This window comes from Radiomyces spectabilis (genome assembly GCF_025331425.1).
Source record: "Radiomyces spectabilis strain NRRL 2753 chromosome Unknown BYT42scaffold_3, whole genome shotgun sequence".
NCBI lineage: Eukaryota > Fungi > Mucoromycota > Mucoromycetes > Mucorales > Radiomycetaceae > Radiomyces > Radiomyces spectabilis.
In genome coordinates this window covers 955,018-972,037 of record NW_026251928.1, presented here as the reverse complement: position 1 = coordinate 972,037, position 17,020 = coordinate 955,018, and the positions used below count along the sequence as shown (strand labels likewise).

General features: G+C 45.4%; 4 protein-coding genes across 4 annotated transcripts; 3 read left to right on the top strand and 1 right to left on the bottom strand.

Annotated features, from left to right (window-relative positions):
• Positions 1 to 2,520: 2,520 nt before the first annotated feature.
• On the top strand, positions 2,521 to 3,409 carry BYT42DRAFT_485872 (uncharacterized protein; the record flags this gene model as incomplete). Its single annotated transcript, XM_051563749.1, has 4 exons — positions 2,521 to 2,628; positions 2,920 to 2,970; positions 3,038 to 3,161; positions 3,258 to 3,409. Coding segments are annotated over 4 exons (435 nt in total), but the record flags the coding sequence as incomplete, so codon positions are not given.
• Positions 3,410 to 4,099: 690 nt separating this feature from the next.
• Positions 4,100 to 5,793, top strand: BYT42DRAFT_559619 (homoserine dehydrogenase-domain-containing protein). Its single transcript, XM_051567139.1, has 4 exons — positions 4,100 to 4,128; positions 4,234 to 4,930; positions 4,995 to 5,233; positions 5,303 to 5,793. Exons 2-4 carry the CDS (start codon positions 4,262 to 4,264, stop codon positions 5,478 to 5,480), a joined length of 1,086 nt encoding a protein of 361 aa, XP_051426109.1. The 5' UTR covers positions 4,100 to 4,128; positions 4,234 to 4,261; the 3' UTR covers positions 5,481 to 5,793.
• Positions 5,794 to 5,854: 61 nt separating this feature from the next.
• On the bottom strand, positions 5,855 to 12,159 carry BYT42DRAFT_528123 (DNA-directed RNA polymerase II subunit RPB1). Its single transcript, XM_051565368.1, has 8 exons — positions 11,826 to 12,159; positions 11,531 to 11,729; positions 11,383 to 11,453; positions 11,069 to 11,314; positions 10,674 to 10,988; positions 9,013 to 10,603; positions 8,279 to 8,945; positions 5,855 to 8,213 (listed from the first exon to the last, which is right to left on the bottom strand). Exons 1-8 carry the CDS (start codon positions 11,910 to 11,912, stop codon positions 5,996 to 5,998), a joined length of 5,394 nt encoding a protein of 1,797 aa, XP_051426108.1. The 5' UTR covers positions 11,913 to 12,159; the 3' UTR covers positions 5,855 to 5,995.
• Positions 12,160 to 14,440: 2,281 nt separating this feature from the next.
• Positions 14,441 to 16,110, top strand: BYT42DRAFT_602855 (uncharacterized protein; the record flags this gene model as incomplete). The annotated part of the gene is made up of 4 exons (XM_051571061.1): positions 14,441 to 14,515; positions 15,138 to 15,168; positions 15,237 to 15,525; positions 16,035 to 16,110. 4 exons carry the CDS (start codon positions 14,441 to 14,443, stop codon positions 16,108 to 16,110), a joined length of 471 nt encoding a protein of 156 aa, XP_051426107.1.
• Positions 16,111 to 17,020: the final 910 nt, after the last annotated feature.

The following is a 17,020-nucleotide window of genomic DNA, read 5'->3' as shown; positions in this document are numbered from 1 at the left end:
CATCTCTTCAGAATATCGTTGCCTGCGCCCCTAATCAAGAATCACAACCTATAGCCCCCGCACCGACATCGACGGACGGTCCCTTTCCGTTCGGAAACTCAGTTACCACAGGGACTCACGATATAACGACCCACTTTAGCATAAGCCCACATATTACCACACCAGAAGATGGTCAACCGCCGCTCATGCACCAAGCCATGTACACGAATCTCGCCGCATCTTCGTCGTCTTCGTCTGAAGCGCCCAGTCATCTGAGTCCAACCGACGAAGCAGCTCACCAGCATCATCATCAACAACAGTCACAACAACCAATGGGAAACCTGCAGCATCCTGCATCCGAAAGACCAGCAGCACCACAACAAACGTCCTCGGGAGACCAGTTGATAGACCATTACGGACAACAGTTGTCTTTGGCCATTGCCGCAGCGCAGGAGCAGGCGCAGTTGCAACAACTCTATAACCCGAACTCAGTAGATAATTCACCGCTGACAACGCCTGGTTTGACTCAGGATCCGATGGCTGTACACACCCCCGCTGACGTCAATCCCATGGTATCACTGGCAACAAACGATCATTTAGCCATGCATACACCGGCTTTGACGATGCCTCACGACATATCGCCTTCTTCTCAGTCTATGAATGTAAGTGAGAATGATTTTCAAAATCAGAAAAATCAAAGAATGTTCTTAGAACATATGCTAAACATTGGGTTTCTTATTTTCGTTCCATTAGCAACCCATCCTATCAATGAATTCAGGATCCCATCCTCACCACGATTTACCCATGCAGCCCGCTTCCCAGCCAGAGGCGTTTCACAACGTGGCCGACGGATTTGCTCATCAATCCGATCTCATGCTTGTCCAGAACAACAACTCGTTGAATCTAGGACATCAGTCGCCGCAGGACCATCAGCAGCAACAGCAGCAGCAGCATCAACCACAGCAACAAGAGCAATCCCATCGGCCGCAAGACCAGCTGCCTTCTCATCAACCTTTGCAAGAAGCACAGCAGCAACAACAACAAGCACAGCAACATCTCCATCAGCAACATCACCACCAACAGCAGCAATATCAGCAGCAATTGCACGAACAACAAAAACAACAGTTGCAGAATCAAGAGCATGAACAACGTCTGCGTGAATCGCTGCATCATCACTTACAGGCTCATGGAGGGTCGCAGTTGCATGAGCAGCAACAGCAACAATTGCATGAACAAAGCGTACATGAACAACACCAGCATCTTCATGAACAACAGTTACATGAGCAGCATCAACAACAACAACAGCAGCAGCAGCAGCAGCAACAACAACAGCAGATGCAAGAACATTTGCATGAACAACAACAACAACAGCAGCAGCAGCAGCAACAACAACAACAGCAACAACAACAGCAACAACAACAGTTCCAGTTGGAACAGCAGCGACAGCAACAAATGATTCAGGATATTATCTTTGGTCAGTCAAGTCATCCTATTGTGCCGTCGCAGCAAACCGTAGGATCGTCGCATTCACTGTCACCCTCGGTCACACAACAGCAAGCACTGGAAGCACAACAACAACAAGTCGCTGCTGCTGCTCAACAAGCAATGGCACAACACATGGCGGCGATGCAGCATCATGCTCAAGTGACTGCTACTTCACCCCAACAGGCGTCACCTCATGCTCAGGCACTCGAACAGCAACAACAACAACAACAACAGCAGCAGCAGCAGCAACAACAACAAGCAGTGGCCGCCGCTGCAGCTGCAGTTCAACACCAAAATGCCATGCAACAGGTCGTGTCTGCTCCTATTGTTGCAAGTCACCATCAACAGCCACAAACACAACCACAACCACAACCACAACCCCAGCCTCAGCCTCAGCCCAATCCATCGCAATATCCGTCATCGTCACAGTTACCCTCCTCTGATCCGTTGTCCTCCGAACACAATTACAGTGCGGCGGCGGTAACCATACCTATGCATGATGCTTCTCATGATCCATCTTGCATTGTTCCTTCTCAGGTTACCACCAATGATGTATTGCCCCAACATGCACCTCAGCCACAGCATTTAGCCCACGCGTTCCAGCCTGCCATGACCAAGGATTGCGCCGTTGCCAATGGTTTGGTGCCACATCAAGAACTGGTTTTCCTGAATAGTACCGATTCTTCGCTTCGTCCTCCCAAAAGGTCTTCGTCTGACTCTACGCTCCAAGGCTCCAGAAAATCACGAAGACACACGGTATCCAGTCCATGTCCGCCGTATCTCAGTATCGACACTAGAAACCTCTCTTCGCAGCCTCAGAGCGCCTTTGTCACACCATGTGCAAGCAATGTGACAACACCTATCGACAATCGAACTATTCCCATCATGGAATCATCGACGCCCACTGCATCTACCGCTGCGACTTCGACGCAACCGCCCCCTCACCAGATCATGCTACCTCCGCGTCTGTCAGCTGAAGAGCTCAACTTGCAAGACCGGTCGACGCCTGCTCTGTCGCAGACCATCGCAGATAACACCAATGTGTCGGTGAAGGAGTTTGAGAACATGTCGCGTCAGCAGCTAATTGCAAGACTGATGGAATTGGAGCAAGAAAAACGGGCCGCTTCGTCTTCCCAAAGCAGTCCCAATATGAGCAAATCTGACGTGCCTGCAGATGATGCGCTCGTCAAGTCGGAAGAAAAGCCGAGTGAAGCCAAGTCAGAATCTAGTAGTAACGGTGACGAGGACGAAGAAGAAGAAGAGGATGGTCCATCTACTCCCGTGGATAATACCAGCTCAAATACTTCGGTACCAAGCGAGGACAAGAACGACGATGGTGATGAATTGGAAGACGAAGACGAAGGTCAAACTGGATCCAATGAGCAGCCAGATCAAAATGCGACGTCCGGTGCTATCGTGTGTCAATGGAAGGCTTGTGGAGAACAGTTTGACGAGCTGCAAAAACTGATTTCGCACATTGCGGAGAAACACGTTGGTAGTGGCAAGGTAAGCCGAATGAGCATAACAGTATTAGAGAGAATTTCGTAGATTTTCTCATATTTATATTGAATAGGCTACCTACAGCTGCGAATGGGAAGGTTGTCCTCGAAATCAGAAACCTTTTACCAAACGTCACAAGATGTATAACCATTTACGAACGCATACAGGAGAGCGGCCTTTTGTATGCCCCAAACCAGGTAGGTGTCGTTTATTGACATTGCACAGTCAGCGATGGAACGTGTACACCATAGAGTTTATGAGACTCATGGTTGGCCTATAATTTGATCTTCTAGATTGTGAGAAACGGTTTTCTAGACCTGATTCTCTTACTACGCATATCAAGACACATTCCAATGTGCGACCTTACATTTGTTCCTCAAGAGGGTGCAATAAGGCTTATTATCATTCTCGGTCGTTGAAGAAACACGAGAAAATACACGAAATGCAGTGCAGTCCAAGATCAACCCATTCAGCATCGTATGGGTATACGGGACAGGCTCCCGTTGATTATATGAATAGCAATGTATCCATGCCCTTACCTCATCATGCATTACCCCACCAGTATCACCATCCGGTCTCTTCCGTTCAACACCCTTCTCTCCCGTCTCCGCATGTATCTCATCATTCCTTTTCGCCGCCACTTCATCTCCCTCTTCCTCCGCCGTCATCTCATTTCAAAGGGTACTCGCTCAACAATGGTTCGTCTCGTCAACCGACTCCGTTCACAGCCCCGGCTTTAATGGAGAATGGAGCGCAGAACCTTAATTCTTTCCTTCTTCATTCCCCAGGTTCCAGTCAACCAAAGTACAACTATTACAGAAATGTATGATGATTTGTTCCTTCTATGTAGCAATATTTATAAATAGCCCCTTGAATTTTTGTTTGTTTCCCCGGTGGAAATCATGCTGAAAATATAAGTTTGTTTTTTTCTCTCTCGATCTTCAATGTGGACTACGTTAACTGGTTTAAGAAGCTGGAAAATGTGAACCCTGTGAAGTAGATCACCAGCGGTGGCTGAGAGTTTATTATAAACCACCCAAGAAGAACACTCTCATCCTTGTCAAGCCTCACGTGATTCATTTCGAAAAAGGCATGCTTTATGTATTTTCATGTTTTTACGAGTTAGGTGCAGATCGAGCAGCGATCGTGTGCGACAGTTGGCAACTGATAAAATAAAGTTATACCATCAGCAAATCGCAGATTACTTTACGTGGTTGGTCCAATTTCAGCCACCGCAACACATTAAAAACAAAAACGAAAATGACTCACAACTGCCTCTTATACTCATTTATACATTATGGTTAACATTGGCATTGTTGGTGTGGGTCTTGTCGGCTCCGAATTGCTTGCACAGCTGAAAGCCAATGGCTCCAAGCGTTTGAGCGTTGTCGGTTTGACAAGCTCCAAGAAGATGACCGTGAGCAATACCGATTACGCTCCTTTGGACTTGACCAACTGGAAGTCGGACCTTGCTAATGGCGTCGATGCCGATTTGGCGGTTTTCGCAAAGTACTTGTCTGAATCTCCTGATCATGCCGTTATTGTTGACTGCAGTGCTTCCGATGCTGTGGCCGCTCTCTATCCTTCGTGGCTCAAGGCCGGCGTCAGTGTCGTGACTCCTAACAAGAAGGGTTTCTCCGGCTCTCTCTCCTTGTATAACGAGATCAAGTCCTTGGCTGCTAACATGGGTGGTAGCGGCAAGACCCCTCTTGCTTATCACGAATCCACTGTCGGTGCTGGTTTGCCTGTTCTCGCCACCCTTGCTGACCTCGTCAAGACCGGCGATAAGATTGTCAAGATCGAAGGTATCTTCTCAGGCACCTTGAGCTACCTGTTCAACAACTTTTCTTCCTTGGCTGGCGAAACCAAGGGTTCCTTCTCCGAGATTGTCAAGGTTGCCAAGGAACTCGGTTACACCGAGCCTGACCCCAGAGACGATTTGAACGGTATGGACGTTGCTCGCAAGGTAAATAAAATGGTGATAAGAAAAATTGGGAGCAATGGATGATTGATGAGATCCCGATGCGTAGGTCACTATTTGTGGTCGTTTGGCTGGTGTCGATCTCGATTTGTCCACTTTGCCCGTGGAAAACATCGTTCCTGGTCCTCTTCAGTCGGTTGCCACTGCTGATGAATTCATGGCCAAGCTTCCCGAATTCGATGATCATTTCGCGAAGATGAACGAGGAGGCCAAGAAGGAAGGCCAAGTCCTGCGTTACGTTGGTTTGGTGGACGTCCAAGGTGGTAACAGCGGTGTCAAATTGATGAAGTAAGTAAACAGCTTGGGAGGTGTGCCAAAAAGGTCGAAAACTTATCGTTGCTTGTGTACCCTTTCTAGATACCCTGCTTCCCATCCCTTCGCTTCTCTCCAAGGCAGTGATAACATCATCAAATTCACCACTGAATACTTCCCCAACGGTTTGATCATCCAAGGTGCTGGCGCTGGCGCTGCTGTTACTTCGTACGGTATCTACTCTGATCTTCTCAAGATTCAGGAACGTGTTGAAGGTTTCTAGATTTTATCTACAAAAGCCCTCAGATAATTATCATCATCTTAAACAAAAATAGAACCATAAACTGTAAAATATTCATTATCTCCTGAATGCCGTGACTTGCAAGTTCGTTCTTTTTATTTTATTTCTTCGGTGATCCTGTAAAGGAAAAATATGAATGCCTATGGTGTTGATCTCGATCGGAATACCATTCCCTGGTCAGAACATCATCACATATATGATTGTGCCTCTCACATACCGTCTAAATGTTGTTGTAAGTTTTTTGTTTTTTTTTTTAAAAAAAAATTTTTTTTATGCAGACTTTAGCTATTTCCTTGTTCTTGTCGCTCGTCATCCAACCACCAAACTACACTATAAAGAATTTTGGGTACATTTTTGGTTTTGTGATTTTAGATACCGTAGTATGCTTTTCTTTGTTGCCCCATTGTTTATTGTTTCTTTTTTTCAGTGGACTAGTTGAACTAAACGCTATTGGATTGTTTTTTGAGTGAAATGTTGAATTGACTAATTTTTTTAAATTATTTTCGTGATTTGGAGTTGGATTGATAATTGGGGGACGTCGGGCTGTAGCTAGGCGACGTGGGGCTGTAGCTGGGCGACGTGGGACTATAGCTTGGACTGGTAGGACTGTAGCTCGGCGAAGTCGGGCTGTAGCTCGGACTGGTAGGACTATAGCTTGGAGAGGTTGGACTGTAGCTTGGGCTAGTAGGACTGTAGCTTGGCGATGTAGGACTGTAACTCGGCGAAGTTGGGCTATAGCTAGGTGAGGTGGGACTGTAGCTTGGCGACGTCGGACTGTAACTTGGGCTCGTGGGACTGTAACTGGGGCTCGTCGGACTATAGCTTGGGCTTGTGGGACTGTAGCTAGGCGAAGTAGGACTGTAACTGGGCGAAGTCGGGCTGTAGCTTGGCGACGTGGGACTGTAGCTAGGACTGGTAGGACTGTAGCTTGGTGACGTCGGGCTGTAACTTGGCGAAGTGGGACTGTAGCTGGGTGAAGTCGGGCTGTAGCTCGGACTGGTAGGACTGTAACTGGGGCTTGTCGGACTGTAGCTTGGCGACGTCGGGCTGTAGCTAGGACTGGTGGGACTGTAGCTAGGCGACGTCGGGCTGTAGTTCGGCGAGCTTGGAGAATAGGATGGGCTCGTAGGCGAATAACTTGGCGAAGCCGGGGAGTAACCAGGCGAGGTTGCGTAAGACGGGCTCGAAGGGGAATAACCCGGGGAAGTGGGCGAGTAGCCGGGACTTTGAGCGTAAGGGCTCATATCACCGCGCCATGGACTAGCGCCTACAGAAGCACCACCAGCACCCGAATTACCCATTGGCGAGAACATGGGTTCCGAAGGCGATGAAGGATGTGAGAAGTCCACCCAATCAGGCGATCGAGTATCGTAGGGAGTTGCCAAATTCGGTGTCATGTAACCGGGACCGGGGGTAGCAAAACCAGGAATATCACCCGGAACGCCGTTGGGCATGGTCGCTCGGTTATCTTGGGGCACCAGTTTCAACATCTCCTCGTCGAGCATCACATCGAATTCACCTGTGCCAAGAGGCGCCATTTGACCCAACATAATGTTCTCCGCTACACCCTTGCAGTCATCCATTTCACCAATGGCTGCGGCTTCCATCAGGATTTCCACCGTCTCTTCAAAGGAACAACGCATCAACGCACCGGTTTCGGCTCGATTGATACCGTGACGTGTGATAGCCATCAAATGGCCTCGATTGGTCATAACATCACAAAGCAATGCCAAATGACGGTAGTTAACATACGAACCATCGAATTCAATGACGTTACGTAATTCTCGGAGCAAGGCCTTGCGCGTCGCTTCCACACCCAGCACTTCCATGATTTCCACGGTATTGTTGGAATACGTCTTGGTTTCGTCCACACCATGCTGACACATGACTTCCTGCAAATTGATACCGTCCGTATCGAGACCCCACTCCTTGACTTGCTCAAATTTGCCGGAACTGCTAAGCACCGTCGGTGTTCTTTCAACAATATACACCTTCTTGATACCAGGAATACCACGCAAATTGATCGAGCTGAGCATGCTTCCCTCCAGCTTGCGAAGGAAAGTGTCTTCTTCAGCACGGGTATCTTCTTCGTCCATATCTTTGTCCTCGTTTTCGTCGCTCATCACTCGACAACGGATAATGAGTTTCTCCGAGTTCTCATCACTGCCAATAACGTGAAGATCGTTGCGGAATTCTTCGGATATCTTTTGCACCACTTCCGTGATATTGAGACGCTTATCAATCATCATACCACGATTCAGTTCGATACGGAGCAACCACGGCGACACACGTGTCACCACCGGCGAGTTATCATCTTCCAGCTGATAGTAGGTATCAACGAAATCCGCATCTTCTTCAATGATAGTGCTGCGTGGATCGGGATCGTAGTAGATTTCAGCCGCCGAAGTAACCTTTTGCAAGGTCGTGTGTTCAAGGTTCACTTGGACTTCCTTGGCCAGTTCAATATTGCGCGAACGTTCAGCATCAAGCCAAACTTCCAAGCGAGGCGTCTTGATGTTCTTGGCAACGTTGATAATTTCCTTCAAACGAGGCACACCAAGCGTAACGTTCTTACTGGACACACCAGCATAATGGAAAGTGTTCAACGTCATCTGAGTGGCGGGTTCACCAATCGACTGCGCAGCAATCGTTCCCACCATTTCACCGGGAGCCACAATGGATGTAAGGAAACGCGATTCGATTTCACCCAGAACCCTAGTACAAGTTGATTTATCCCGTCCCAAAAAGAGAGAGAAAGAGAAAAAAAAAGTCAAGCTTACCATTCAAATGCCTGGGACGTCAAATGGAATTCTTCCACCACACGCTTGGTCGCCAAAGTCGATCGCAGTAAAATACCAAACAAGGTTGTGGCATTCTTTTGACATTCCGCCGAAATCTTATCGTTACCACGGACCACCAACAATCGCTTCGCTAATGCAGTGATACCATCGACGATCTGGACAGGATGAACATCCGAAGGTTTTCTTGGATCGATGTGGAAGATCTGTTGAGAATTTGTAATAAGACGCAATAAATTGACTGGCAAAGGCCATTTGTCTTCGCCCTCCTTGAATAATTCGTGGCGCAAGAACTCGCGATCTTCTTTGAGCTGTCCGTATTCCCGATCAAGGTAGTTCTGGACCATTTCGCTGTTCTCAATGGTTTTGAGAACATTAAAGTTGAGCGTGCCCTTTCGGAAGCCATCTCTGGTCAGATCGACCTTGTAAGCGGTGTCAAATTGCGACTCTGTGCCCTTCAAAGAATTGATCTTTTGCTTCTCAACAGAACAACCGTCCATGCCGTCTTCACCGTAACAGAACTGGATAATATCACCCAGCGAATTACGAACAGTACCGTCGTATTTCACCATGACATCTTCCAAAGCCTTGACAAGACGACGTTGGATGTAACCGGTTTCGGCAGTCTTGACAGCGGTATCGATCAAACCTATATCACAAGTTTAATTACAAGATGAACCAAAAAAGATCTTTCACTGCTCAATCCAACAATTTACCTTCACGACCACCCATAGCGTGGAAGAAAAATTCGGTAGGGGTCAGACCTCTCAAGTACGAGTTTTCGACAAAGCCTCGACTTTCGGGACTGTGATCATCCTTGGAAAAGTGGGGCAAGGTACGGAACTTGAAGCCGTATGGAATTCGTTTACCTTCGACGTTCTGTTGACCGACACAGGCCGACATCTGTGAAATATTGATAAACGAACCCTTGGAACCAGCAATGACCATCTGCTTGACGTTGTTGTCGTCCTTCAAACTGTTCTGGGCCATTTTACCGGCGTCATCACGAGCCTTGTTCAAGGTCTGATTGACCTTGGCTTCGAACGATTCACGCAGGGTCATACCAGGTTGGACTTCCAATTTGTCTTGCTGAGCAGTGATAATAATCTCTTGCACGCGTTGCTTGGCTTGCGCAATGATATTTGTAATAGTAGCCATGGTACTCTTATCGGCAATGGTATCACCAATACCGATACTGAAGCCATTTTGCAATAGCCAGTAGTTGACCACTTGCTGCGTACCGGTCAAGAAATTCTTGGCCGCTTCAGGTCCGAGTTCATTGACGATAGTATGGATCACACCACCACTGGCGGTACCGACAGTCTTTTTACACACAATACCGCAAATCAGCTCGCCGTTTTCGATAATCACGCGCGTATCACCAGGCGAAATGTAGGTAGATTCGCCATCGGGGTGTGTCGAGTGGAACGTCTGACAATTGATACCCTTGGGAATCACCATGGAAAGAATTTGTTTACCCGTCCACAGCGGCATAGGTTTCAGGATCGCGGGAGGGGGAATGTAACCATCCCAATCAGGGACCCACATGACGATATTCATCACCATGTCCATCGACAAGAAGGAATCGCGCAACGTGAATTTTCGAATACCACACAACGTATCTTGCACAATACCCATGACAGGTTTGTTGGACTGCGGCGATACGATCTGCTTTGGCACCATACAGATTTCGGTGATTTCTGCTCGTGTTTCCAGCGACTGCGGTACGTGCAAATTCATTTCGTCACCATCGAAATCGGCGTTGTAGGGTGAAGTAACGGAAAGATTTAGTCGGAAAGTCGAATAAGGCATGACCCGGATTCGATGACCCATCATGGACATTTTATGCAAAGACGGTTGTCGGTTGAAAATTACCACATCATCGTCATTGATGTGTCGCTCGACGCGGTAGCCATATTGCAAAGGAATTTCACCGGCACGTTTTCGGTAACGCAAATCGATACGTTCGCCATTGTCACGGACAACATATTTCGCACCAGGGTGTTCCAGTGGTCCATTGCGTACCAAGGCTTGCAATTTGTCAATATTATATGGGGTGACGATTTCGGGATACGTCAAGTTGCGCGCAATACTTCGTGGCACACCGACTTGATCCAAGGCAAGGTTGGGATCACCAGTAATGACGGTACGTGCAGAGAAATCCACACGTTTACCCATCAAATTACCACGGAGACGTCCTTCTTTACCCTTCAAACGAGCACGGATGGACTTCAAAGGTCTGCCGGACTTTTGCAGCGCCTGAGGCTGACCTGCAATGTCGTTATCCATGTATGTAGCAATGTGGAACTATCAAAAGATGCAGCCAACGTGAGTCACTTTTTGAAACAACTACTTGTGGGCAACAAACAAATCATACCTGTAGTAACTGTTCAAACTCTTGCACGACATGGACAGGAGCACCTTCGGATTCGCATCGTCGTACGTTGGCGTTGGCTTTGAGAATATCCGACAATTTATGAGTTAAATCGTCTTCTCCTCGGCTTGTACCATCCATCTGAATGCTGGGACGCACTTGAGGCGGAGGAACCGCCAAGACCGTCATAATCATCCATTCCGGACGAGCATATTCTTCAGAAAGACCCAAATCGGTCATATCTTGCTGTGAAATGTTTTTTAAGATTTGGAGTACTTTGGCGGCCGTAAGCTGTGTTCGCCCTTCGGAATTGCCATCCTGTAACAAGTAATAAGCAAAATGAGTAAAAGAAAACCAATGCATTCTCATAAAAGCAATCAGAAGAGGGGGTTACTTACATCACCTCCACCGGAACGGAATTGAGCATAAAGCTTCAAGCCATCTTTACGAATGGTAGGCTGTTTGTATCCACATCCACCGTGAGCGTGCTTTCGTTTGCCATCAAGGTCTTCCTTGTCGTCAAAACCACCATCAGCGTCATCACCTCCTTCGCAGGTCATCTTGGCCTTGGCAAGTTCCCATACGGCTTTTAATCGAGCTTTGGGATCCTTCATTCTTCGTGCTCGATGAAATCGAGGATTCGACTGCGGTACAAAAAAAAAAGGACAGATGATTAGTAAGACGGTTGCGATACCAACGCAACCCTACTTACATCATCCACTTTCAATTTTGAACAGTGAAAGCAAACACATTCAAGAATCTTTTTGACTTTGATGAGGAAACCTAGAATGCCCATGATGGAGAGAGATCGGTTAATGAGACCATCGAAACGTGTGAGATTAACAAGCAAAATGCGTTACCAATATGATAAACAGGCTTAGCAAGTTCAATGTGACCAAAATGACCAGGACATTCCGCCATGCCTTCACCACAGGTTTGGCATTTGTAGTTACGGTCAATGGTACCCAGACGAGGATCTAGCAAGCCGCCCATTCGTGGAGTCTGCGTCCCTTCCTCATAGATTTCCGGATATTCGATCTTGGCCACAGACATGGCTTTCTGTAAACAAAGATACAGTCATGTTTAGAACGATGAAAAACGTTCCAAGAAAAAAAACAAAAATGAACAAGTTGTATAAAAAAGAAAAAAACATACAATCTCATCGGGCGACAAGATGCCGAATTGCACTGCTTCAACGCGGCGTAAGGGTGCAGATGAATATGCAAATGGGTGTCCGCTCATATTGTACGATGGAGAATACGTTCAATGGAAGCCTGAGAGTTGCTTGTGGTTGCTGACGTACACCAATGAGTGTATGTAGAGGGGTTGCTGAACAATGATATGTGTATGTATATTTTTTGACAAAGTTTTTTTTCTATGTTTTTGTTTTTACAAGGGAATGGATCGTCAATGGACTGTATTGAAGAAGATAAGTTATTCTGAGATCAGCAAAGATCAAACAGAATTGGTCAAAGAAGATCTCGTCTCGTCGAACGTCTCGCAGTAAAAATATACAGGATTTTTTTGTTGTAGTAGAATTTTGGGCGGACGTTCAATTTTTGTTTGCGTCACCATTATTGACGTCATGACTTTTTTTTTTTTTGGAAAGGTGAATGTTTTTTGCTCAATGCACACATTGGCAAACTCGTTCAAAGCCGACCGAACAAAGAAAATAAAAATTAGATGTGCAAAAAAAGGAAACTGTCTCACGATGATGAGTTTTCCCATGTTCTTTTTCCTTGCAGCTAGAAAAGATGGGGGAACATCGCAGGGATAATGAGGCAACAATAAAATACTTAGAAGGAAACAAACTCGAATTGAAGGTGGATAGGATGGCTTTATTTGGATAGGATTGTTTTCTACAATCGAAACGTTGACAAATACTCGAGTCCGCCAACAGCTCAGCTCGGTCGAAAATGTGTATTTCCCTTCTTGATCATGAAGTTATCGACACACAATTTCCGGATACATGGGTTTTCCCTACTAAATAGTAAATAATGTGAACAGAACATCAAGTCAATAAAGTTTCTCTTACACAATCCATCTCTGGACTTCCGCTCGAGACGTTGATATCCCGCGAAATCAAGCGACACCAGGCAAATGTCCTTTTCGGCTGATTTAGCATATTCAAGAAGATCTAAATTGAACTTTATTAGCTGTTTTGTGCTTGTTTTATCTTCCATCCTTCTACTAAGTCACGCACTTTTTGAGCAGCGTATTCTTTCCAGAATACGCAGATTCTGAGACGATCATGCTTAATAACGGTAAAAAAAGGGCCAACACTACATGCACGCAAAAATCCCATCAGTGAGACGTCATGTTTAATTTTTTTTTTTTTTTAATTTTCGCAGTGTTACCCATAATATACCTTGGTGAAAGTGCCGCCATCTAACCGAAGCATGTCTTTGATCTTGACCCAAGTGAGCTTGCGCTGCACCTGCTCATCAATCCATTGGAGAGATACATAGAGGTGTCCTGGGTCGATTCTTCTGCGTTCTGCAAGTCTTGACTTGCCAACAGTGTGGAGGCATCGCTGCAGACCGACACATAGAACTTTGTCGGCCAGAGATCGGATGAAGAGAGCATTTGTCATGGTCTGTACAAGTTACGCTACTTGCATCACCGACAGATTTTTCGGGCATAACCGATGACTTCAGTGCCTTCCATTCAGTTGTCTGATCACCACCTGAAATCTCGTCAGGTTGTTCACGATGGCATCACAAAGATCAGCTAGGAAGAATGTTTTAGTATTTATTTCATTCTATAGGTGATAATCGACTTACCATGATACTTTATTAAAGATATCGATAGCGGGCGCACGATTTATTGTCCAACTTGATTCTCTTTGACCGATCTTCAGCTTGCAGGAAGTGCACTTTTTGACTGGAACACCATTTTGAAAATGCCGTTGGTCACTTTTCATCCAAACATTTAGTGTATGATAACGCTTCATGGAATATTTGCGTGGTGGTCATCTTTCTAGCCTCATAAAGTGGTGCGTTCAGTGGATCGTGGGGACGGTATACCTCGTTCAGGAAACGCACCATTTGCGTTTGTGAGGCTAGTAATAAAGTGTTATATGAAGATCAATTTTTCGTTGGCACCCAATTTTGACTTACCCAATTGATAAGTGGTGTCGTCTACCTCGTCACTGTCATACTCGGAAGCGTTGTCTGCTTCAACATACTTGTGGTATGATAATTGCTCCGCGAAAAATTTCTATTCATATCCTTAATACACGATATGCTTCTTTATGTTTCCATGCGTGAATAGGTGTATTATCCATGCCGATATTTCTCGTTGAGTCGTTAAGAAACTAACGTATTGGCCTGTTACAGTTCCTTATTTTTCAGGTAACAGTGTGAGTAGCAATTGTCTCAACAACAAATCTTCTGATCGACAATGTATTCTATGGGCTAAGAGCCGCCGTTCTCATCAACCATCTTTCAAATAAAATACGGTACTCATCTTGATGTTTGATTGGCTAACAACTTCAAATTTAATTGGCCTACGATAATCGATTCTGATTGGGCTTTGACATTGATTGCCTAAAAGCACTCAATTTTTTTCGCAAACACCGTGCCGCTGCTGAATGAATATTTCTTCCCTCTCCTTTAACTCTTCAACTTAAGATGTAATTGTGTGTATTTCTATACAGCTGATACCATTGCTGCTGCCTGTCTCGTTTCTATAAATACTATGTCCATTTCCCACGCGGTCAATGCCATTACCAGCTAAGTCGTCCGCCCTGTTGACGACTTTGCATCCGGATGTCCTGCCGTCTTCAAGCTTCCGCAAAATTGTCGGGTTTCTTTTATTCGAGAACCAAGAAGCCTGCTGCCATTGTAAGTTTCTCCAGAAAGGTTTCCTCAAGCCCGGTCCACTGTTTCGTGATTACTATAAAAGCCATGAAGAGGCACACCTCTACCGCAGGCGATGAAGTTATTACGGCATCCCATATTGTGGACGGCGTCCAACTTCCCGACGAGATGCGCGTTTCGCTATTCCAGGGAACATGTCTCATTATTATGGTGGGCGCTTCCAATTTCCGGGTTCGAGGTGTCCGTTTTAATGCCCCATCATTACGGATGACGTCCGCTTTATAATGGACCACCGCGTCGATCGGTCTTTTGTTATCGTGCGCCTTTTCTCCATTTCTCCAGACCCAATGAAGACGCTGGATCAAGCTCTTTGCACCTTGTTCGTGGCGGATTACGCTGAAGAAAATGTGCTTTTACCCTCCTTTTCCGGCAACATGAAAGGGAAGCTAAGTGCACCAATGAAAAGCGTCATTTAAAAAACTGCGCTTATTATGAAAGCGAATCGAGGAATTGAAAGATTTCGAAGTCCTGTTACGAGAACGATAGAACGAGACCTGTCTTGTCTTGCTGCCACACAGAAAACTTTTTGCGGAACAATGAACTATCACAAGTATATCGAAGCTGACAACGCTTCCGAGTATGATAGCGATGGAATAGAGACACCACTTACCAATTGGGTAAGTCAAAATTGGGTACCAACGAAAATTGATCTTCCTTAATACTGATTGTAGCATCTTATTATTAGCTTCACAAGCGCAAGTAGTGCGTTTCCTGAACCAGGTGTACCTTCCCCACGATCCATTGAATGCATCACTTTATGAGGCTAGAAAAATGACTACCAAGCAAATCTTCCACGAAGTGTTATCACACACCAAATGTTCGAATGACAAGTCACCTACCGCTTTTCAAAATGGTGTTCTAGTCGAAAAAGTACACTTCCTCCAAGGAAAAGTCCAGCCAAAGAAAATCAAGTTGGACAAGATGATTCGTTCGTCCGTTACCGAAATCTGCATTCATGGAAAAAGAGTATCATGGTAAGTCGATTTATCATTTATATAATGAAAGATATAGTAAAACTATTCTTTCTAGTTGATCTATGTGATTTACTTTGCAAGATTTCGAAGTAGCCATCAAACAAGTGAAAATGGAAGATATTGAAGTCATTGGTTATGCGAGAAAATATGTCGCTGATGGAAACATCGAAGAGGCTGCAACTTGTACCAGGCCATGATCAACAATCTCATCACCCGCGCGCTGGCGGCGAAGTCTATCATATTGTATCGGTCTGCAGCCCTGATTTGTACCATTCGTAAGCCGTTTTTTTTTTTTTTTTTTGTGTATTTGACTTCGGGAACAACTGACGGTAAATACCAATAGGTTCTTGATAAAGAAACACATACGGGGGACGCGCTGTGCAGCTAGTTTCGTTCGAGAAGGTGGCGAAAAGCGAGGGTTATTGGAGTGTACATTGGGGATACGACGATCTTGATTGGATACCGTATTTCACGCAGCATTAACAAACGGTATCGTGAAAATGAAATAGGCAGAAGGAAATAAGTACCCTCATCTTCTCAATCCCCGATCATGACACTTACAAGTTCCCAGTAAAGCGTCGATAGACGTACATTATCAAGCGATATCAGGCGAATATCTCTTTTTGGCTGGTTGACATATTCGAGATTAGATTCCCCTTGTTGTGTTGTTCTTGTTTTAGCCTTTCATCCTTGTAAATTTACCTTGTCAATCCACTTGTGTTTCGCAAAGCTTCTAAAATCTCTTATCTACTCACATGTTTTCTCGCCCTTTCCCACCCCAGACCAACCCCATTGTGTGAAGCCCATCGAGGGTAGATCCTTTCCTCTTTTTAGGAACACCAATAATTAACAATAGCTAAACACACTTTCTACAGCCACCACTCGATTCAAGGAATACTCGATTATGAATTGCCTTTTGGGATTCCTGATAATGTACTGTATGGTGCAAAACACTCCAAAATTTGATTACGGCATCAGCTATCATCCTGTAGCAGGAGCAGTCATTCCTATCGAAGGTGAATATTGATATGTAGCTGATATGTGGCTTATTACAAGGAATAACACATAATACGAGCTCGCTTTGATACTTACCAGTCTTCATGCTTTATATAACCGTATGCTTCGGTTATTGTCGTATTTGCACAGATCATTATACCATCCTTACTTCTCATCCGTATGATACCACTCCGTCACGCCACTTAGTCATCCGTGATTAATCCAAATCTCCGAATCCAGAGGAGAAAACAATTACCAACGATCTCGTAATCACCATACCAATCGGATCAAACTATTATGTCACGTCAAACACATCGGATCTATATATCCGATCATTTCTCATTTTCTCTTAGTGTGTCAACCTCATATCCAAACCTACTGTATAAGGATGTTGTTTTTCATGTATCCTTTTGGCAGTCTGGGCAAAGAAAGGGTTTTTATACGGCACGGACAGCCTATTATTGTTTATTCGTCATCTATCTTTCCATTCACTCTTTAC